This window comes from Vanacampus margaritifer, chromosome 1 (assembly GCF_051991255.1).
Source record: "Vanacampus margaritifer isolate UIUO_Vmar chromosome 1, RoL_Vmar_1.0, whole genome shotgun sequence".
Lineage (NCBI taxonomy): Eukaryota > Metazoa > Chordata > Actinopteri > Syngnathiformes > Syngnathidae > Vanacampus > Vanacampus margaritifer.
The window spans coordinates 47399085-47420178 of NC_135432.1; the positions used below are offsets into that span (position 1 = coordinate 47399085).

At 36.9% G+C, this 21094-nt stretch overlaps 1 protein-coding gene across 4 annotated transcripts; it reads left to right on the top strand.

The window, feature by feature from the left end:
- Positions 1–2374: 2374 nt before the first annotated feature.
- Positions 2375–20819, top strand: osr1 (odd-skipped related transcription factor 1). 4 transcript variants are annotated; one of them, XM_077576506.1, is made up of 3 exons: positions 2375–3156; positions 16817–17512; positions 20167–20819. In XM_077576506.1, the coding sequence occupies exons 2-3, from the start codon at positions 16845–16847 to the stop codon at positions 20297–20299; spliced, it is 801 nt and encodes a 266-aa protein (XP_077432632.1). In that variant the 5' UTR covers positions 2375–3156; positions 16817–16844; the 3' UTR covers positions 20300–20819. The 4 variants fall into 4 exon arrangements, with proteins under 4 accessions (XP_077432632.1, XP_077432614.1, XP_077432622.1 ...); XM_077576488.1 differs by lacking the exon at positions 2375–3156 and adding an exon at positions 7627–7816; XM_077576496.1 differs by lacking the exon at positions 2375–3156 and adding an exon at positions 13528–13635.
- The last annotated feature ends 275 nt before the right edge of the window (positions 20820–21094 follow it).

The following is a 21094-nucleotide window of genomic DNA, read 5'->3' on the forward strand; positions in this document are numbered from 1 at the left end:
CATGTAATCATAAAAGTACACAGTTATTTAAAGGTGTTTGGCTCTGAACCAAAAGCAAATTCTTAAAAGCAACAAGACTCTATATATTTAAAAACAAAACATGAAGTAGTCCCATCAGGAGAAGTTTAGTGAGGTCGTGAAGAACAGCTTTGAGAAAACTGTGGGTCAATGCTGACCTCGATTTGGGATGTTGTGGGCCACTAACATGGCTTCCAACGAGAAAGTTGAGTCTCAGAAGTCTGAAGTCAGTTTTCTCTGAGGTGAAAGTCGCCAAGCTTAAAAACCTTCGTAATGTTTTTTGTATTTATTTACAACACATAAGTAAAATGAGCCTAAATTTGGCTCACTATTGGAAGTGTGATATCTAAGTAATTTCTGAATATTTTTTTTATTTGCGACTAAAAATGTTCAATGGTATCAGACATATCCATACATACCTAGTTTTTATTTATTTATTTTTGATTCCCTCTATGGGCAATAAAAGCAGTATTGTCTTAAAAACACAACTAACTATCATGTGTATATATATATATATATATATATATATATATGGGCAGCACGGTGGCTGACTGGTTAGCACGTCCGCCTCCCAGTGCAGAGGACGTGAGATCGAGTCCGGGCTTCGGCCTTCCTGGGTGGAGTTTGCATGTTCTCCCCGTGCTTGCGTGGGTTTTCACCGGGTACTCCGGTTTCCTCCCACATTCCAAAAACATGCATGGCAGGTTAATTGAACACTCCAAATTGTCCCTAGGTGTGAATGTGAGTGTGGTTGTTCGTCTCTGTGTGCCCTGCGATTGGCTGGCAACCAGTTCAGGGTGTACCCCGCCTACTGCCCGAAGCCAGCTGGGATAGGCTCCAGCACCCCCGCGACCCTTGTGAGGAAAAAGTGGCCAAGAAAATGGATGGATGGATATATATATATACATATATATATATATATATATATATATATAAAACACATTCAAATTGGAATATTCACGCACGCGCATACACTTATCACACACTCATACGCGTATTATACACGTCACTGTTACTGCACTCCACACACGCTCACAGGCCTGAGCTCTCAATCCCAACCGTGCTTTCTTGTTTTGGTATAAGAATGGGGACAAAGGAAGCACATAAATCATCTCAACCAAAAATGATAATTAGCTCTCTAGCGCCATCTGGTGTATTATGGCTTTTATGACTCTAAAGTCAAAAAAAAAATCTACGTTTAGTTGATGCCCCAGTGAAGGTATAAATTGGGTAGTTGCGGGAAATGCATCATAACACATCAGATGTACAGTGCATCAAAAAACATGAAAAATTATGATTTATAATGGGAGTCAATGGGACAAAATTTTGACATTTTTACTCATGTGTACTATAAAAATTTATCATTTTAAAATTTTGGACGGTGCCATTTTGAACTTCAAGATGTTTTGGACAATTGGGTGCAATTTCAGCTCACTCAGTGATTTTCATATGCTTTATATTTGATTTTAATATTAATAAAAAAAACAAAATTGGACACTCTCCTTACGAGGGAATTATTTAAAAAAAAAAAAAAAAAAACCTCTTTGGTGGCAATCCCCCTGGGGTGGGCTAGGAGACTCTAGATGTTGTGGGGATGCTGGACATCGGGAAGCATGCCTCTGGATGAAGAGACCATGGTGATTTTCCTCCTTGGGTTTTGTACCTGGGAGAAGGTTCAGGGTGAGGGAGGTCTGGGTCTCTTTGCTGCTGTTTCCTGCAAATAGATGAGGATGAATAGTTAAAAAAAACTACACGTTTGATTATGGTAGATGTGACATTTTGTAGTTAGCCAATTGACATCAAACTAGCTATCTGACTAGCAGTGCGATTCATGGCTGATTAGGCACTGACAGAACAAGATGTACAATTTTTTTTACTCACATTGGCTCATATGTGCCATTGAACTAGCAGCCAGACATTAAAAAATTGTATACTATATACATACAATGCTGCAAAAAGTTTCTGCGGAAGGACTAAGACGGACTTTGGTAGTTTTGCTTTGTTTAATGACTCATTGAAGAAATCTAAAACAATTTGCACACTTTGCAAAGTCAAATTCAAATACCATATTAGTTGTACTTGTACGTCTTTGGTGTAACGTGTGTGTCAGATCTGCTGTCTCAAACAAATCTTGTACACACAGAAGCATTTCAAGACTTGCGTGTGTCCAAAAGAAGGCGCTGAGGACATTTAACGGGCTGTAATGTATATGCCAAGTCTGGAGTGGCGCTGTAGCGCAGCCACAGGGAGTTAACGGAAAGCGTAGAAGAAGAATCTATCACTCTATCTAACTTTATTGCAATCTACAGAACAAACATGACTTCGTAACAACATGAAAAAGACAAACACAGGAGAAGTGGCAATGGCGGGTGATTCAAGTATATCACCGCCTGTTGAACGTGGGAATAAAGAAGCAAAATATTTTGCTGCAAAAGCATAAGCAAGCTAAGGAGGCTGCGCAAAACGACTACAACACGGCTATCCGCCATTGTTGTTGACAGATTGACAGTTCGCGCGCAGACACGCAAGAATTGGAGCATACGTCATCAATATGCGACAATGCGTCGTTATTGAGCTGCGACCATTACGTCATCACTGGAGGAGTATCCTGCATATGGTGTCGAGACGGACGCGTACGGGGCGCGCTTTGAAATCTTTCCATTCTGAAGCCCAGTTTCAAAAGTGATCGGTTTCAAGCTTCTGAAACCACAACAACGTGTGGACAAACGGCCTAAACGATAAGAAACTTGTGAGGATACGTTGAAACGAGCTTTCGTGTGGACGGGGCCTGAGTCCATGTGTGTGCGGCGCTTATGCATGATTAAGTCTTTTCAGGTGTGGTGCGCTGGAGTCACTCAGCAGCTGTTTCCCATCGTCATCAACTCCCCCACTTAAACCAGCCTCGGACTCCACCACACTGCCAAGTTGTCAACATTATACGACAAGTTCATACAGCCAGCTGAAGTACGTTTACTTGCTACAGACCTTTGAATACCAATCCTGACTTGTAGTGATGTTACGAATGTACCGAGCCTTTGGAGTGTGTATCAAGCAAGAGTGGGCGTGACAAATGAAGCCTCAATTCGGAGCATGAGTTTAAAAAAAAGAAAATTACAAGCAAGGCCTCGGATTGTGCAGGTGATGTCATTGGTTCATTCAACGTGTATCATGACTTCATGGAGACCTTGTGCCGCTTTGTGGATGTTGTCAGTGTTTGTTGTGAGCTTCTTGGTGTGTAGCACTTTGGTTTATCTGCTATTGTGACAGATTTAGTCATTGTATGAATGATCATTGCATGTAGTTACATATTATGTTCAGATGGCACAGTTAGCAAAGCATTGCTTTTTTTTGTACTGTCCTTGGTTCGATCCCGGTCTTAGGTTTTGACAGTTTTAAACTCATTGTTTTTTTTATACCTGTAAACATTGTACTAAGATTATATTTCTTACTTATACCATATCTGCACTACACACCTGCTGCTAAAACTGCAATGTTGCTACTTATGGGCATCTCAACTGTTACTCAGTAACTGGAATCGGTTCTAAAAAATCTGTTTTCTCTCTCTCTCTCTCTCTCTCTCTCTCTCTCTCTCTCTCTCTCTCTCTCTCTCTCTCTCTCTCTCTCTCTCTCTCTCTCTCTCTCTCTCTCTCCGAGTATTGAATGAGAGCTCGACAAGGCAGATTGTTGGAATTTTGCTTTTTTTTTTTTATTTTGACCCATACCTTGTTTGTTAGAATGCAAGACATACATCTTTATTACTTCCACAGTTATCTCCACAAAATGTCAAAGCTTCAATTTGGTATTTGGCATGCTACTATTGACATATATAAATTGAAACTGAAGAAACAGGTGTTTAATTACTTTTTTTGTTGTTGAGATTATTTACAGTAGTGATTGAATCAACTTGAATTGGTTCCCCCCCCCCCCCCCAAAAAAAAAAACGCTTAATAGTCCAACAAATAAAAAAATTAATTTGGTCAAAACATTACATTGCGGCTTTATCTTCATCATATGTTCATATTCACTTATCTCATGGCATTAGCGATGGCCATTGTCTTCACTGTAAAATTTAAATAAAAACAAATTACTGTAGCGACATTCTAAAAGTAATAGGCAGTTTTCCATTTAACCTGTATTCTACACTAAAACGCAATGCATTCTGGGAAACGTTGTGGTGATGGGTCATATACCATATCAGCGTTGCAATCTGTGATTGATTTGAAAATTAACAGTGAGAGACTGTTTTTTCAGTGACTTTAGTAAGCATTATAGTATTTGGCATTAGGCATTAGTTATTCAATACAATACGTGTGTGAGATGGGCACCGTGGCAGTAAACTGTGTTAATTTTGACAATACTTAATTAAATCTAGTCAATTCTCACTCGCTGCCGCATCCTGCTGGCAGTGAGTTGTAGAGGTGATGCTACTTAATCTAATCTTCTTTTTATCTCTTAGTTGTTATTTTTGCATGATGTAGCGAAATTGGTCTACCGGTAGTAAAGTGTACAAAAAGCTGAATGTAAACATGGGGTGGCATGGCTCAGTGGTAGTATGGTCGTAAAAATGTTAAACTAATAGAAATAGTTCAAATAAATGTGTGACGTTTATAGCCGTCAATGGTAGGAATGAGTTAAGAAGCCTCAAGATTTGAAAGCAGACTGGGCCAATATATTACCAAAGCTATTGGCATATACATCTCAACAGCTTTGCCCCAGTATGTAGTAGCAGAGGACCTAGGCTTTGTATTTATTAATAATCCTTGAGCCTTATTTGAATGTCCCATTCCATGCGCAAATAAGTCTCATGAGCAGTTGTTGAGGAGGCGTTGCCGTTCCACTGAAGGCTATCTTTGAAAAGGATGGTCCGTCATATATGTGACCCTCTCCAACAAAAGGGTCCCCATGGCGGCAACATTTTGAACCATCATCACATTTTCATTTTCTTTGTGACCAAATTTGAGACATAATATCGATGATAAGATACCAATAAACTTACTTGTCACAGACCACACCAAATGGAAAATAATCTTTTAATTCACACAAAATTATTAAATCAAATTTCCCACTGCAGTAATATGACCTCATTTAAGCAAGAAAATGCCACAAGGAGCAATAATAAAATAAGCAAACTTTGGCTGATGCATCAAAAAATGAATTGTAACCTTAATGTGATCTTCAAAGTTGCGGCTGATTTCATCTGTTGAGAGGTTAAACTTTCTAAACTTTTAAACTTTTCTATTGGAATTGACTTTCCAGTGATCTTATAACTTATATAAATTTGGATTTGATGTCATTTTCCTTTTTGAAGGATGCAAGGGCCAAAACTTAAAACTCATCAATCCATCCATGCATTATCCAAACCGCTCACAAACCCATTTTTCTCAAAACTCGAGATTTCAACCTGGCAACACTAAAATTGCTGAAACGTCAATGTTTATGTCACAGCATTAAGAAGAAAAAAAGAAAAAAATATTAGTAAAAAGTAACAACGTGCAAGATTTCAGGTAGGCCTACTTTAATCAATGGATTTAGAATATGGATATGTAAAGTACTGTATCTACAGTAGCAGAATATCACAACCATCTGTAGGCAGTCCAATCACAGAATATATATCTTAAATTTCATGGATTTACTTTCCAATCCCCGCATGTCAAGGAGTCAAGGAATGTGCTGTACTGAGCAAAGTGCTGGTACACTTTAAAGCATGAAGAACTCATGTCTTTTTTTCTTTCTTTTTTAAAAAAAATCTGCTTGGCATTCAAATGTCCTCTACTGTGCAGTATTTCATTTCAGCATGAAGACAGCACATATGCACAGACTTTTCTTTCACAATGGAAGGGTCAACTTGACACAGAGCTGAGGGTCGATTACTAAATATGCAGACACACACCGTAGTAAGATACAACACAATGTGAGAGCTCAGAGTATTACTTTCGTTTTACAGGTGAGACGTTTGATTCCTATGGGAAGACTTAATGTAGTTGAAGATGTTTTGTTGTTGTGTGTTATAGGGGCATTTTTCTTTTATTGAGTTGTGAGGTCACAGGCAGGCCCCTGGCAAATGGCAAACAGTCGATCATCATTGTCTATAAAATAAACATGAAAATAGTGTTAGCTTCTTAGCTTGCAACTAACTGTTTAATTCACCATTACATCCATGCTACTCTCTGCACCAGAGCGGGGCAAAATTTGCTGGCTTTAAAATAAAGTCCAGTCCAGATACCTCCAAATAGATTGGCATAATTCAATGTTTCACATGACCACGTTAATTTATGTAAGATAAGATTGTATGTTAATTTTATGTACACTCTAAAAACAGTTAGGTCAAAAATAACCCAAATTGGGTTGAAAAGGGACCAACCCAAATGAAAAGAATAGAATAGAACTTTATTTGTCATTGTGTACACAGTGAAACTTATTTCAGCAGCATCCTTGCCTCTGGCACTACATTATAAAATCATAAATTGTCAACAATGACATACTTATACACAACAAATAATAAAATAAGCCCTAATGCCAATATAAAGTCCCTTTAAAAGTGGTCATGCGAAAGTGCATTTATTAAGAAGGTATTATGCATTTAACTGCTTGTGGATAGAAACTATGCAGTATTCGATTTGTGCGCGCGTCCAGTGTCTTAATGCTTGGGTTAATCTTTCAAGCCAAAAAGTTGCGTCAAATGAATAACACACCAAACAACCCCCCAAAATTGGGTTTTGGATTATTCTTTTGACACATTTTGGTTTACAAAAGGGTTGTTTGGTGGGTTATTCATTACACCAATTTTTGGGGTTTACAAAGTAAAGGTCAAGTCGACCCCCCCAAAAAAAGGGTTGTTTTGTTGGTTATTAATTCGACCCAACTTTTTAGTTTGAATAAATAAACCAAAATGTTGGATCGGTCCATTTTGATAGAATTTGGGTTATTTTTTGTTTTTCATGCACAATCCAAAAAGTTAGGTCAGTCCCCCCATAAACTGAGTTTTTTTTTTTAAAAGGTTTGTTTGGTGGGTTGTTTATTTTTACCAACTTTTTTGGTTAAATAAATAAACCAAAAACATTGAGTCAGTCCCTTTTTGACCCAATTTGGGTTATTTTTGATTGTAAACAAATATATAGTAAAGGCGTACTTTAATTTAATTTATTTTATTTGTAGTTGTCTGTGAAATTTGGTATTTATTGTGTGTATGTACTATTCAATATTAGGCTATATATAGATTGGTGGTGGGGGTCAACAATTGCCATTTTCGCATTGAGCACCAAATCACCTGGTCACAGGTATTGGAGAAGAGGGGCTGGTTTATTATTTTGAGTGTAAATCATTCCAAATGTTTGACGGGGTAGGAGTCAGGGTTCTCTTTTGGCCAGCCAAGTTCCTCAACAAGTACTGTATGGAATTGTCCAATATGTCTCGCTTTGGTTGGCAAGCCTTGTCAGTGGGGCTCCTGTCGAGTCCCTCACAAAACAGCGCAGCTCTGACGTGTGTTATCAGCATGTCTTGCATTGGATGTGGGTTTGGCTGAGTGACGCGCCAGCCGGAGCTCGACTGCGCGCAATAAAAGAGACGCGGACGAGTGAGAGCGCACATTTGTGAAAAGGAGAAGCGCAGCAAACAGCACACACCGCAGTGCCTTGTTCGCTCAGACAGCGAACTGAGAGGAAGAAACATGCCGACGTCTCATTAGAAGTCACGTTTCGCCACTGCTCATCTGCAGGCTCCCATTAGCATAACCCAAACACGGCAGGACCTCCGCGGTGAAGAGCGGGATCTTGAACACCAAGTAAAAAACTTGTTGACGGTAAGTCATCTCCTCTTAGTTTCGTTTAAAAATAGAAATAATTTGACGTTCACAAATTGCAGTAATTATAATAATAATTATCACGTCTCTACTAATAGAGCCTGACAGTGCAACTATTTACGACACAATATGTGATGGAGTTTTGCATTGGGATTTTTTTTTTCTTTAGCATTCTGATTGTGGGTTCAAATCCAGGTTGGAACACGTTTTTTTTTCCAACTTAAATTTCTGAAATAGTCATTGTCCAATAATTTCACGTCCATTTTAATAAATGTCATTTGACATCAACTTGTTTTAACTATATTAATCCCTTTTCAGCTTTGTATTACACTCGCTTACTCAATACAATTGCATACAATGACACTTCCATGTCTTCATTAGTACAGTGGTTAGTGCAAATGTATAACATGTCAAAGTTTAGGGTTCGATTCCCACTTGGAAAACATATTTTTTTTTAAATAAAATTTCTGAAATAGTCATTGTCCAATAATTTAACATTACAATTATTATACAAATACATACAATGTCAAAGATACTCCCATATTCACAATAGTGCGGTGGTTAAAGCACATGACTGTCACGTGGAAGGTTCTGGGTTTAATTCCCGCTTGAAGCATTCAGCATGTATTCAAATCTTAGCATTCAGTGTCTAGCATTCCCACACAATTTTCTCCAGAAATTTCACTTTGTCTAGTTTATATTAGTATATAATTTCTTTAACTGGACTACTGCTTTTAGAAAATGTTTAGAGTTCATAATCATTTAAGCTCATTGGCCTGCCGACAGCATCTCACCTTGATCCAACGTTAACAAGTATAACCGGTGCAATTAGCTCAGTTTGAATAAACATTCCTAGAGAAAAGGTGGAGGAAGAGTCTTAAGATTAACTTCAAAGGTGACACTTACTTTCTGCAAGATGCACCCACTTTAACTAATTGATGCTGCTGCTAGTTTAATTACACATAATCCAATAAAGTCCTTGTGCATTAGATAAGACGTATGTAAGGAAGGTGTGGGGCGCTAAAAACACCTCAACTGATAAAGGTCCGATAGCACTGGTAGTTATCCTGCACTTGAGGCTGCTCATGTTTTGTTCATTGGGAGAGAGTGGTTATTACATTTAGAATTAATGTCATCTGGAAAGATACTTTTTACTAAGAACAGTGTTTCCTAACCCTTATTGAGCCAATATTACATGAGAAAAATCTCATTACCCCCCCCCCCCCCAAAAAAAAACAAAAGTCACAAAAATTATGAATACTAAAATGCACTAATGATATTTATACTATAATGATGTTGTCTAAGTTTGATCACTAATTGACTTAATAAGTGTGAAATCTGGGCCTGTTCAATTGAACACAAATCTGATATAATTGCAGGAAGCCATGACTTATTCTGAAAGGTTTATTGTGCCTTTAATGGCAGGGCATAATTGTTTTGCCTGTCATTATACGTCGCTAGCATTAATAACTGAACCAAGATATACTGTACTGTACTTATAATAAATATTTTTTTTCAGATAAATGAATTGAAATTGGTCAATTTCCCGCGGCACACCTGCTGATCTCTCACATCACCCTAGTATGGAATCACTCAACTATAGAAATCTGAAGTGCTTTGGCCTTTTTAAGATTGGATTATCTCATACGCTCATCACCATACAGTTGCCAAAAATATAGATAAAAATGACAAAAGGTAAGCTATTTTCCAGCAAAATGTTTCACATAAGGAAAGGCAGATTAATCTTAACTTAATTTAACTTATTATGTGATCAATTTTACAGACGTTCTGTTATACCTGGCATGCTATTCATTGCTTGTAAATTCAAACTCCATATTGAAAGTATGAAAAGAGAGCTCTCATCTGTGAAGTAATGGTTCCTAAACAATTATATTGCATAATCTCTAAAAGTCTGAGGTGGGGGAAAAAAATCATTTGTGTGGGCATATTTTCAAAATAATTAAATAAAAGCTACAATATGATGTATTTTGTATCGATCTAATATCAAGCTATTTTATTCAAGTAATTTTTTTTGTCAAATTAGATAATCAATAAAATATATTTCAAAGCATTTTTGTATATTGTTGGCTTAGTTATAATCAATATAAACACAATAAGTACACATAGTAGTAACAAAGTAGTAATAACTAAACAATAACTAATGAATAATAATAATAATATAATATTTGTAACAATATCTAACAACTAAATAACTTAAGTAGGAAGAGTACAAACATATTGCATATATATTTTATTCAAGTCAAATTTTTGTCAAATAAGATCATCAATAAAATATATTTCAAAAGTATTTTTTGTACATTGTTTGTTTGGTTATAATCAATATAAACAATAAGTACACATAGTAAAAAATAAAGTAGTAACAAGGTAGTAATAACTAAACGATACCTAATGAATACTACTACTACTACTACTAATAATAATAATAATATAATACTTGTAACAATATCTAACAACTAAGAGTACAGAAACACATTGAATATAGGGTATGGTTGTATGTGTGTGCGTGTGTGTGCGCACGCGTGTGCGTGTATCCATGTCTTACCCAAACCCTCTTCCACGGGGGCTGTAGTGGTAGTCTGATCAGATTTACATGGAGGTGAGAAGCAGCGTCTCAGTCAGCCCACAGTCCCTGTGAGGTGCTGAATCTCACAGTCCCGACTTAAGCAGAAGATCCACATAGCTCTTTGGATGTGGAGGCCCCTGATATGCAGACATTAAAGGGTTAAAGGTGAGTAGCGCCTCAGCAGCAGAGCACTTCTATCCTCTAATGACCTCCTGAGTAAAAGTCAATTACTTCTGCGTTGTGATCAGAAAGGACAAGACCACAGGGGGCTGTTTGAGCTTCACTGCGCCTCATTACAACTACTTCATCCACGTTAAGGATGAGCGGCCTGACTCAAGCCTTTGACATATGTTTTTTTGTTGTTGTACACAGCACATATGTTCAATTAAACATTAAAATATGCATGTTATTATGGTTGACAAAATCCGAAGAAGCGGTGATATAAAGGAAGCTTTCAGCCATCCAATTTTCACAATGTGCTTGTGATTCATGTCAACCAATTCAAACAGTAGTTGATGTAGATTTTCCTAGATAGTTGAGCCATCATTTCACAGTATTTTTGAAAATGTGTGATAATTGTCATTTACAGCTATCACATTGTTGTTTTCAGTTATTGCATCTTGTTTATGCAAAGGCATCTAAAGCAAAAGCTAAAACAACAAAACATTATACTGATTCATATTAAATATATTTTAACCAGCCCCTAATCATTTTTTGTGTTAATGTTAATGTTAAACTAAGATATATTAACTGTTTATTAATTGGTTGATGCACAGGGTTTAGAATTAGCTAATTGCATGAGTGCATGAGTGCATAAAGCATAACATTATTTATTGTTATGGGTTATATATATGTTACATTATGCTAACTGTAATTGTTATTCAATAGGTTATTGTTTTGGGAAAGCGCTGCATACTGTAAGCTGGATTGTTCCCTATCAAAAACTAGTATATTATGTAAAAAAACCCAACTGAAGTTCAGTGGTGCAATAACATTAATAGTATATTATTAAGTACATGTAAATATGGTTATTGTGTTGGCAATGTGGATTTGCATATTGGTATATGGTATATACTAGGGGTTTCAAGCGATTATAATTTCTAATCGTAATTAATCGCATGACTTCAATAGTTAACTCACGATTAATCGCTAATTTTATATCTGATCTAAAATGTATAATAAAATAAAATAAAAAAAATAAAAAAGCAATAAACTGTTTTCTAAGTTTTCATACTCTTGTAAACATAAAAGTGGGAAAAAAATGTCAAACTAATAAAAAAGATGGCTGCATCTTTTAGTCATTGATACAGTAATTTCTTAATAATTCATAAAATTGAGTTAAAATTAAAACGATGTACTGTACTGTACTGTAAAAAAGGAGTGTGATATTGATTGTGTTGAGGTCACTTTCTGCCACGAGATAGTGATAGATCTCGGAAACAAGCGGCCAAAATGAGTTTCCTCCGCAGGGTATCTCCCTTAGAGATAGGGTGAGAAGCTCGGTCATCCGGGAGGGACTCGAGCCACTGCTCCTCCTCATTGAGAGGAACCAGTTGAGGTGGCTCGGGCATCTGGTTCGGATGCCTCCTAGACGCTTCACTGGAGAGGTGTTCCGGGCATGTCCCACCGGCGGGAGGCCCTGGGAACAACCCAGGACACACTGGAGAGACTATGTCTTCCGGCTGGCCAGGGAGAAAGCCTTGGGATCCCGTCTGAGGAGCTGGTCGAAGTGGCTGGGGAGAGGGAAGTCTGTGCTTCCCTGCTAAAGTTGCTGCTCCCGCGACCCGACATAAGCCGGATAAGCGGTAGTAAATGAATGGATGGCTGGATGGATGGATAGATGATGACAGCTCAGTGCATTTTTCTTTTCGTATTAAGAGCTATCTAATCTTTAACATGAAGTAACTTTTTAAAATTGTAAAATACAACTTGACCCACAAATCTCCACAAATATATGCATTATTATAAAATTTATTACTGCTAAATTTTGACGTGGGTGTGTCTGCTGCATTGCGACTGAAATTCCCCCAGTACAGGCTTTCCAAGTGAGGGGTTGGTCATTAAAGGAACTTGAAACAGGTTTGAAAGAACACCTTTAGTTTCCTTTCAGAATCCAGATTTTTTTTATTTTATGGGACACTGCACTACAAAATACTGCCACAAATCTGGGCCATTGATTGAAAACAATATTTGTTAGTTAGTACACAAAAAAAGTAGTTTTCTTAACAAATAAAACACCCTGAGAAAAAGACTGACAACATGTTGCTATCCATAAGAGTCATGGAGGTAATAGAAAATACTAGATGTAGTCTTTTTTGTTGTGGGATGCATACATTTTTTGCATGAGTTAATTTGAACTAAGGATTTTGTAATCTATGCATTGTATTATCAACCTTACTTTCATGTTGTGAATTAAGCAAATATTCTACAGAAAACATTTTGCCAAAATTTTGGAATGGTTCTTATCTTCATTGACATATTGAATAAAATCTTTAAATTTTTCAAAGGAGGTGTACTCATATGCTGAGCACTGTAATAGTAAATCTTATGTTACGCATAGGAAGCAGGATATGTATCTTCTTAAAGGGACATTGTGTAGAATTTTAAATTTTTCAATGTTCATTTTAAAAACCCACTATTAATTTCAATAATATACAACAAAACTTCTATCACATCAATGTACTTTAAAAACATATATATGCATATAAATATCTAATAATCGCAGGTCTGGTAATTACTAATTAAAAAAATAAAATCTGCTATGGATACCTGCGAGCGTAGTAATTGGTGGTAGGCTTGCAAAGTGTGGTCTGCTTCAAAATGGACGTGCTCTTCGTAGTTGTATAATTGTATACCAATTTCTAAATAAACACAACAGAACGGAAAGTAAAGCATATAGTATAGCATGTAGTTGGGATGTTCTGTACCACTATACCAGTACAAGGACTCAAGTATTGAGTAGTCACCACCAATACTGAAAACAAGTACAGATACCACTAGTACTTTGATAAATAATCCCCCCCCCCCAAAAAAAAAATATATACATGACAGAAACATTTAAACAAAATATCTATATATCCCAGTATAGCAGTATATCAGGTTTCCTTAAAACTGCAGGAAATAAATGGCAATTTTCTATTTCTCCGATTTCTAGTTCCGTGTCATAAAACAGCCACAAGAGGGCAGCCGATACTGGTATTGGCCGTCGTCGTGAGTACCAATACCTTGAAATAAGGTTAGTTATCAGTCGAGACATAGTATCAGTACTTGCCCCTCCCTAGCATGTAGAATTTTATTTTTTACTTGGCACCATTTTAACATCATTATATTTTCATGAATGTGTTAGATTAATTTTGGTTGTTCATTGTTTTGATTACACCACAATGTCTTAACCAAGAGCTGAGGGTGATGTAGTTGTTCACATACTGCAGCTGACTTTCTTATGAAGCTGTTTTCCTTTCACTTCAAACAGTTCCACTGTGACCTCAGTGTTATTATAATTTTGGAATTTTCATTTTAGTTGTTTTTTATTTTGTTTTGAGTTTTTTTTAAATTAAGTTAGTTAGTTTTAATTCGTTTTCAGTGTGGTTCTGTTAATTTTTATTAGTTTTAGTTTTTTTTAATTATAAAAAATGCTTAATTTAAGTTCAGTTTTATAATAATATTAATAATAGATTTTATTTGTAACACACTTAATATTTATAAAATAAACCTCAGTTGTGTATTACTTGTGAGCAGTATTTAATAAACACCATCATAAAATGGAAAAAGTAACACATTTCTTACCTAGCCATGCTTTTCGGCTGAGTTAAATAAAAAATCAGGCGAGTCGAGCCATTGGAGCCAAAAGTCAAGCAAGCAAATTTGTCGCCTCGGATCGACGTCATCTGAGGGTGCTTTTCTATTGGCTGCTGCTAGATGACATCACTTATGTGTGAAACACTTTCAATCATCTTTATTTCGATTAATCTCAAAATAAATCTACTTAAAATGACATTTAAAATCATCCCCAAAGGCTCATGTATTAAATTAATTACCAAAGACAAAAACAAAAATTTGGGGGGCTATAATTATAGTTAGTTTTGTAAACATAACATTTAGTTTCAGTAAGTTTTCGTTTTTTAAAAAGCATTTTTGTTTTTATTTTATTTCATTTAACAAAATTGTTTTTTGAATTTTAGTTTTAGTTTTTTCGTTAGTTTTCGTTACCTAAAATAACCTTGATGACCTTACCCAGTTAGGTCTATAGAAAATGGTTGGCTGGAGGTGTTCATTTACAAAACTCAACTACGCAGTAAACATATTGCAAGCAGAATGTGTCCTGTAGTCGTTCTCACCAACACTTTACAACAGGGGTGCTCAAGTTTGGTCCCCGAGAGCCCCTATCCAGCCTGTTTTCCATGTTTCTCTCCACTAACACACCTGATGATCAGGATTGTTATCAGGCTTCTGCCAGAGTTGCTGGTTAGCTGATCATTAGATTCAGCTGTGCTGCAGGAGGGAAACATGGAAAACAGGCTGGATAGGGGCTCTCCAAGGACCATACTTGAGCACCCCTGCTTTACAATGTATGGAAATCTAGGTCCAGAAAGTGTAAACCCTGCCACAGTTTGGCTTTAGCCCCTGATGCTAGCTATCTTGCTCCCTAGCAAGTAAACATGCACCATGCCAATAGCTTGGGCTAAAGCCAAACTGTGACAGCGTTTTTACTTTCTGGACCTGGATTTGCCACTTCTGATGTTGCATTAGCATTTTAGAAAAGAAAAGCTGTTGAGATGTTTAATCAGTAAAGATTGAGCCATGCTTTGAATTTCTGGCGTGTAAAGGGCTGTTCAAATGCAGCAGGAAGCTCCGACTGTCAATCATAGGTTGACTTGAACAAAGACACATTGTTGTCTTGTTATTCCTGCTTATCAAACCTGATTTAACAGCTCACAGACTCCTGCTGAATGTTGCCATTCTCTTACAGCACCTTCAACAGCTCCAGGCATGTTTCTGGCAACAGGAAACGCACATACGCGCTTCGCAATTTCTGTCTGACACATTTGTCTGTGCGTCTTAATGTTACCAATTGTTATTCGCTCTCCTTATTTGACACGTTTACCTCACACTGACACTCTCATTTGTTACGGTGTATTGTTGCTGATCCATTTCTTGTGCACGTTTCAAACAGCTCACATTAGCAAAGAGTTTTAACCACGCGTTAACCAGCGTGGTTTTCCATAACAGCAAAGCACTTGTACAAGTTAAATAAAACAAAAAACCTAACACTATAAGGTATTTGAGATCAATGCATTGAAAAGGTACTTGTCAGTCACTTGATGGCTACGGTAGAGCCACATTAAAAGTTTTTCTGTTTTGTGGCTCAAACAGGAAATGCCCCTTTCACGTCTTAATGAGCAGATCATGACTGCCCCTTAAACAGCTTTTATCAGCATTTAAAGCTGAATGTGTATTAGTGGCAGATAAGGGTGTGTGGTTGAATATCCCACTCTTCTTCCACTTCTGAGCAGGGAGCCCCACTGTTGCAGTGATCTAGAGACTAATGTGACCACTGGGCGGGGCTAGGGGTCCCCTTTGATGTCTGGTGGAAAGAAAAGCAGAAATAGCGGTTAATAGTATTCTACTTTATTTTATTGACAATAACATATGATGAAGCAACTTTTATGAAAGATTTATTTTTGTTGTTGTTGTTTATTTTTATTCTTTTTTTTTTTTTTAATGAACAAACAAACTCACAACACCAATAACACTTAACAAGAGTAACTGTGGAATTTAAGAAATTGAAACTATTTCAAACAAAACACTGCAAAATCAAGACATTAATTCTGACACGTGCATTACATGGATAATCCGTTAGAGGGCAGTATCACCCAGCCGATGGCTTTTCCAGCGACCTTGCAAGATCGCCCCAATTGAGTAAGGAGAGACACTTATTAATAGTGGGAAATGTTCTTTCAGATTTTTTGAAATACTAATATGTTTGAGATGTCCGTTTATTATTATATTTTTGACAGTTATAAATGTACAAATTTAAAGCATTGTGACAGGATGTATCAAATATGACACAAAAAAGCCATATGGTATATTTGCAAATTTAGGATTTTTTTCTCTTAATATCACCCCCACCCCCTGAAAAAAAATAGGTGACCCTAATACGCTGTCGTACTGAAAACATTTGATTAATCATTTCAGTATTTACTGTAAATCTGGATTGTAACGTGGAGAAACGAAGAATTTTGCATGACCTGTTCTTTTTCCAGGTAGGTGTATGCATAAATCATGTTTCGTTTTTTGCAAGCAGTGTAAGTTGTAAAGTTTTGATGGCATCTGAAAAGAATGTTGTTTTTTTGACACATGAGAGAGAAGAATCAAAGAACACAAACTAATCCGCAAATGTGTTCTGTCCGTTCCAGACATCTTGTTGGATTTCTTGCCTGAGCTATGGGCAGCAAGACTCTTCCCGCTCCAGTCCCTCTCCACCCATCACTGCAGCTGGCTAATTATTCCCTTCTCCAGAGCTCCACAGGCCTTCAGCTGCCAACTGATCACTTCCACAGCATCTACAGCTTCAGTGCCCTGCATGCCATTCAGCTTCACCAATGGAGCCCGGGCTACCTGCCTGTGGCCCTGCCTCGCTGCGCTATCTCCAAACTGCCTTTCCAGTTCTCTTCTATGGCCTCCATCCCAATCTTCCCTCATCACCTGCAGCCTAAGCAGGACTCAACAGGACGGATGCAGAACTCCAAGAACAAGCCTCGCTTTGACTTTGCCAACCTGGCCACAGCAGCCACCCAAGAGGATCATCTGAATGCGGAAGACCTCAGCATGTCAGGGGTCGCCGCTGCTGCTGCCTCATCTCACCATTCAGAGTCAACCGGCCTCGGGTGCATCCTGGATGTGACCAAGCACTCCTACCCGGAGCGCAAGTCCAGTCGAGGCCGCTTGCCCTCAAAGACCAAAAAAGAGTTTGTCTGCAAATTTTGCGGCAGGCATTTTACAAAATCCTACAATCTGTTAATCCATGAGAGGACACACACAGATGAGAGGCCATACACCTGCGATATCTGCCACAAAGCCTTCAGAAGGCAGGACCACCTCCGAGACCACAGGTGAGAGCATCCTGTTTTGTCAAACGCTCATTTAGCAACATATGTTCCTCGTTTGAAACTTGACAGTTAAGCAGCACATTAGAAGAGTCCTCAAGCTCATACCTCAACAGTTTGTCTCAGCAGAACATGTTTGGGCACAACGTTGAGTAACCGGAGAACCAGCTTTAAGCAGAAGAATATACGTTTCGAGAAATTTTAACTTGATTCAAATGGACCAAACCAAACAACAGAAAAACCTTTCTGGATGTTAAATTTGTATCCTGCTATTTTCTTGATTAATTATTTACAGTCTTAAATCCTTGTCACTTTTATATCAGAAATAATTTGACAGGTAAGAACAAGTTAATGGGCTAAGACGAGAATGAAAAGTATTCAGTGGGGAGAGCTTGTTTTACGATATCACACTGGAGGTGTGGTGTGTGAGGTTATTTAACACAAAAGCAGCCATACTAAAATCAAAATACTGGCAACAGTAAGTGCATATCCAGACGCTTTTGTTTACTTGATATTTAACATTAGTGGGGTTTCCATACCAAGTTTCGCGAATAAATGCTGACAAGACACCTCGCACGTTTTGACTGGATATTACGTTACACGTACGTTTGTAGTCAAACACGAATGTCGGACGATAAAGTAAAGTATGTTTGGGGCAACGACGAAAAAGAAATATTTTTGGAATTAATTAAAGAAGTGAATTTTAATGCAATTTTAGATGGAAAACAGCAAAAAAAAAAGCTATGGTTTGTCAAGAATTACCAAAGTAAATTCATATAACGTCATCGCACGGCGCAGTCACTTCCTGGTCTTCTTTTAAATTACTGGTGGACCCCATATCTATGGTGTATACCGCCACCTACAGCGGTGGAGTACTCTCTCAACATTCGAAAAAGAAGAACAGATGGAAACGGGCATAAGTCGCATGTCCGTTTTGTGCATTTTCAATAAATTTGCTTTAAAAATATATTATTTTATTGTTGGTTAAGTTGAGAAAATGCACAAGATTGTATCAAACATGTTGAAAGATTAAAAAAAAATGTTTTTTTTTTCTGAGGAAACATACATTAGTAATTTAATGGCCTCAGTCGCAATGGTGTGCAATGCATTCACTAAAATCATACGACACACATCTGGTCAGAAAGAGGCATTGGCAACGCTGATTCACTTCTCTGCCATTTGTACTCAGAGTCAGGAGAAATAATACCTGCAGGGTAGTGAGAAATGGATACACTATCATCGTGTGAAAGAGGGTGTGTGTTTTGCGGCTCAGTCTGATTGTTGTCCTATTAGCAGCCAAAAATTATGTTCCCATACTTCAAAACTATTTTTAACTTAATTTCAAATGAGGCAAACAAATGCCATTAGCAAATAAATAATTAAATACTTACAGTCAGGGCCGCCTTTACCCAATCACAGGCTCCGGTGCCAACCACCAAATATAGGCTCCCACTAAACGATTAAAAGATTAGACTCAAAATAAGTTTCAATAATGATAATTCATAAGGTCCTGGATGCTTGAACAGCAGACATGATAAGGCTTCTACGAAGCATTTTTGTGAATATTGAGCTTGTTCTGGGTGTTTATCTTGAAGTCATTTGGGCCCACTTACTTAACATAAAAACTACATCAAGTGAATAAGACAAAGATATTTGGTATCTAAACCTAAATAATAATAATAATAATAATAATAATAATAATAATAATAATAATAATAATAATACTACTGCCACTACTACTACTACTACTACTACTACTACTAATAATAATAAGTGGTGATTAATTTTTTTAATCGTAATTAATTGCATGACTTGAATAGTTAATTCACGATTAATCGTAAATCCTATGTCTGTTTTAAATGTACAATACCATGTACAATAAAATATATTTTTTCTAAATTTTCATACTCTCGTTAACTAATCAGTGGGAAAAAAAGTAAAACTAATAAATATGGCTGCATCTTTTAGTCATTGATGCTACAATTGAAAAAATGTACTGTACTGTAAAAATGAAAAAGTTCATTTTTCTACTACGAGATGGCATAATTGCATTTCTAAGACGTTGGTGACATTTCAGTGTATTTTTCTTTTCATATTAAGAGCTATCCAATCTTTAAAATGAAGTACCTTGTGAAATTCTGCACATTTTTAAAATTGTAAAATACACCTTGACCCTAGTCTCGAATAATATATGCATTATAATTAAATTTATTGCTGTTAATATTTATGTATTTATGAATCCTTTTGAACAAACAAACTTTTTTTAAAAAAATCAACTTCCACGTGACTTTTGATTTGTGTCATATTTGATACATCTGTCACAATGCTTTAAATTCATACATTTATAACTCTGAAAAATATAATAATAAACAGACATATCAAACATATTTCCAAAAATCTGAAAACATTTCCCACTATTAATAGGCATAGGTGTCTCTTCTTTGTCAAGATCGCTGGAAAAAACAGCAGATGGGTGATACTGCCCTCTAATGGATTATCTGTGCAATGCATGTGTCAGATCGTATACGTCAGGGTTTTAATGGGGGGGGGGGGGGGGGGTATTATACTCATGAAATAGAGGCCTAAGTTTAAATTGAAATGACTACTCCAACTGTTTGTTGTTTTTTGCTAACACTGCAATGTTGTGTTCTATTCGACAGGTACATTCATTCCAAAGAAAAGCCCTTCAAGTGCCAGGAGTGTGGGAAAGGCTTCTGTCAGTCCAGGACTTTGGCTGTCCACAAAACATTACACATGCAAGTCAAGGATCTGAAGCCAAGCAAGATCAAATGATTCAGTTTTCTTCAAGGGAAGGGACAGGGACACTGGAGATATACTGTTTAGTACAACCAAATAAACAACAATCAATAACCAAACCAAAGATCAAAAAGAAAAATAACTCAATTGTTGGTAGGAGAACCTCCGATGTCTTCCACTTCTGTGAGAACGCTGCTCGAGGATTAACATTTTCACCAGCAATTTCTTACACGATACAGAAATAAGCCTTTGTGATGAAGTGCATGAATAGTTCTTTGCGTCTTGGCAGAGACCCCAGTGGATATGTGGAATGTGAAATAGCAATACAATTAAAAGAAGAAAAAAAATGGCTGCTCATTCTAAATACTGCACTGCAGAAACTTGTAGTCCAAAGACAAGGTCCCACAAATATTTTGCAAGTGAGGAGGATAATCTTAGCACGTTTTCCTCTATTTCAATGTAACATTCCAATGTTATTTTTGTACGGATGCATTATATCAGAAATGTATTTTTGCACTTTAATCTGATTATTGATCTTTTTCTATATATCACTGGATCTTATTTTCAGAACAAATAATCATTTTTGAATAAAATTTTTTATTGTAACTGGTTGAGTCTGAGCTTTTCTTGACATCATTTAACAACATTCATTCGATCCAAGTACATAGCAACTGGCCCCAGTCTGACACATCAATAGATGTCTCATGTTACTTGTTTGACGTTATTATACAGTTTCACACAATTTTTCTTTGCAAAAGTGCAGATCCAAATCAGGCCTTGTTTACATTGTGGTTAAAAATCACATATGAATTGAAATGCGATCGGACAGAA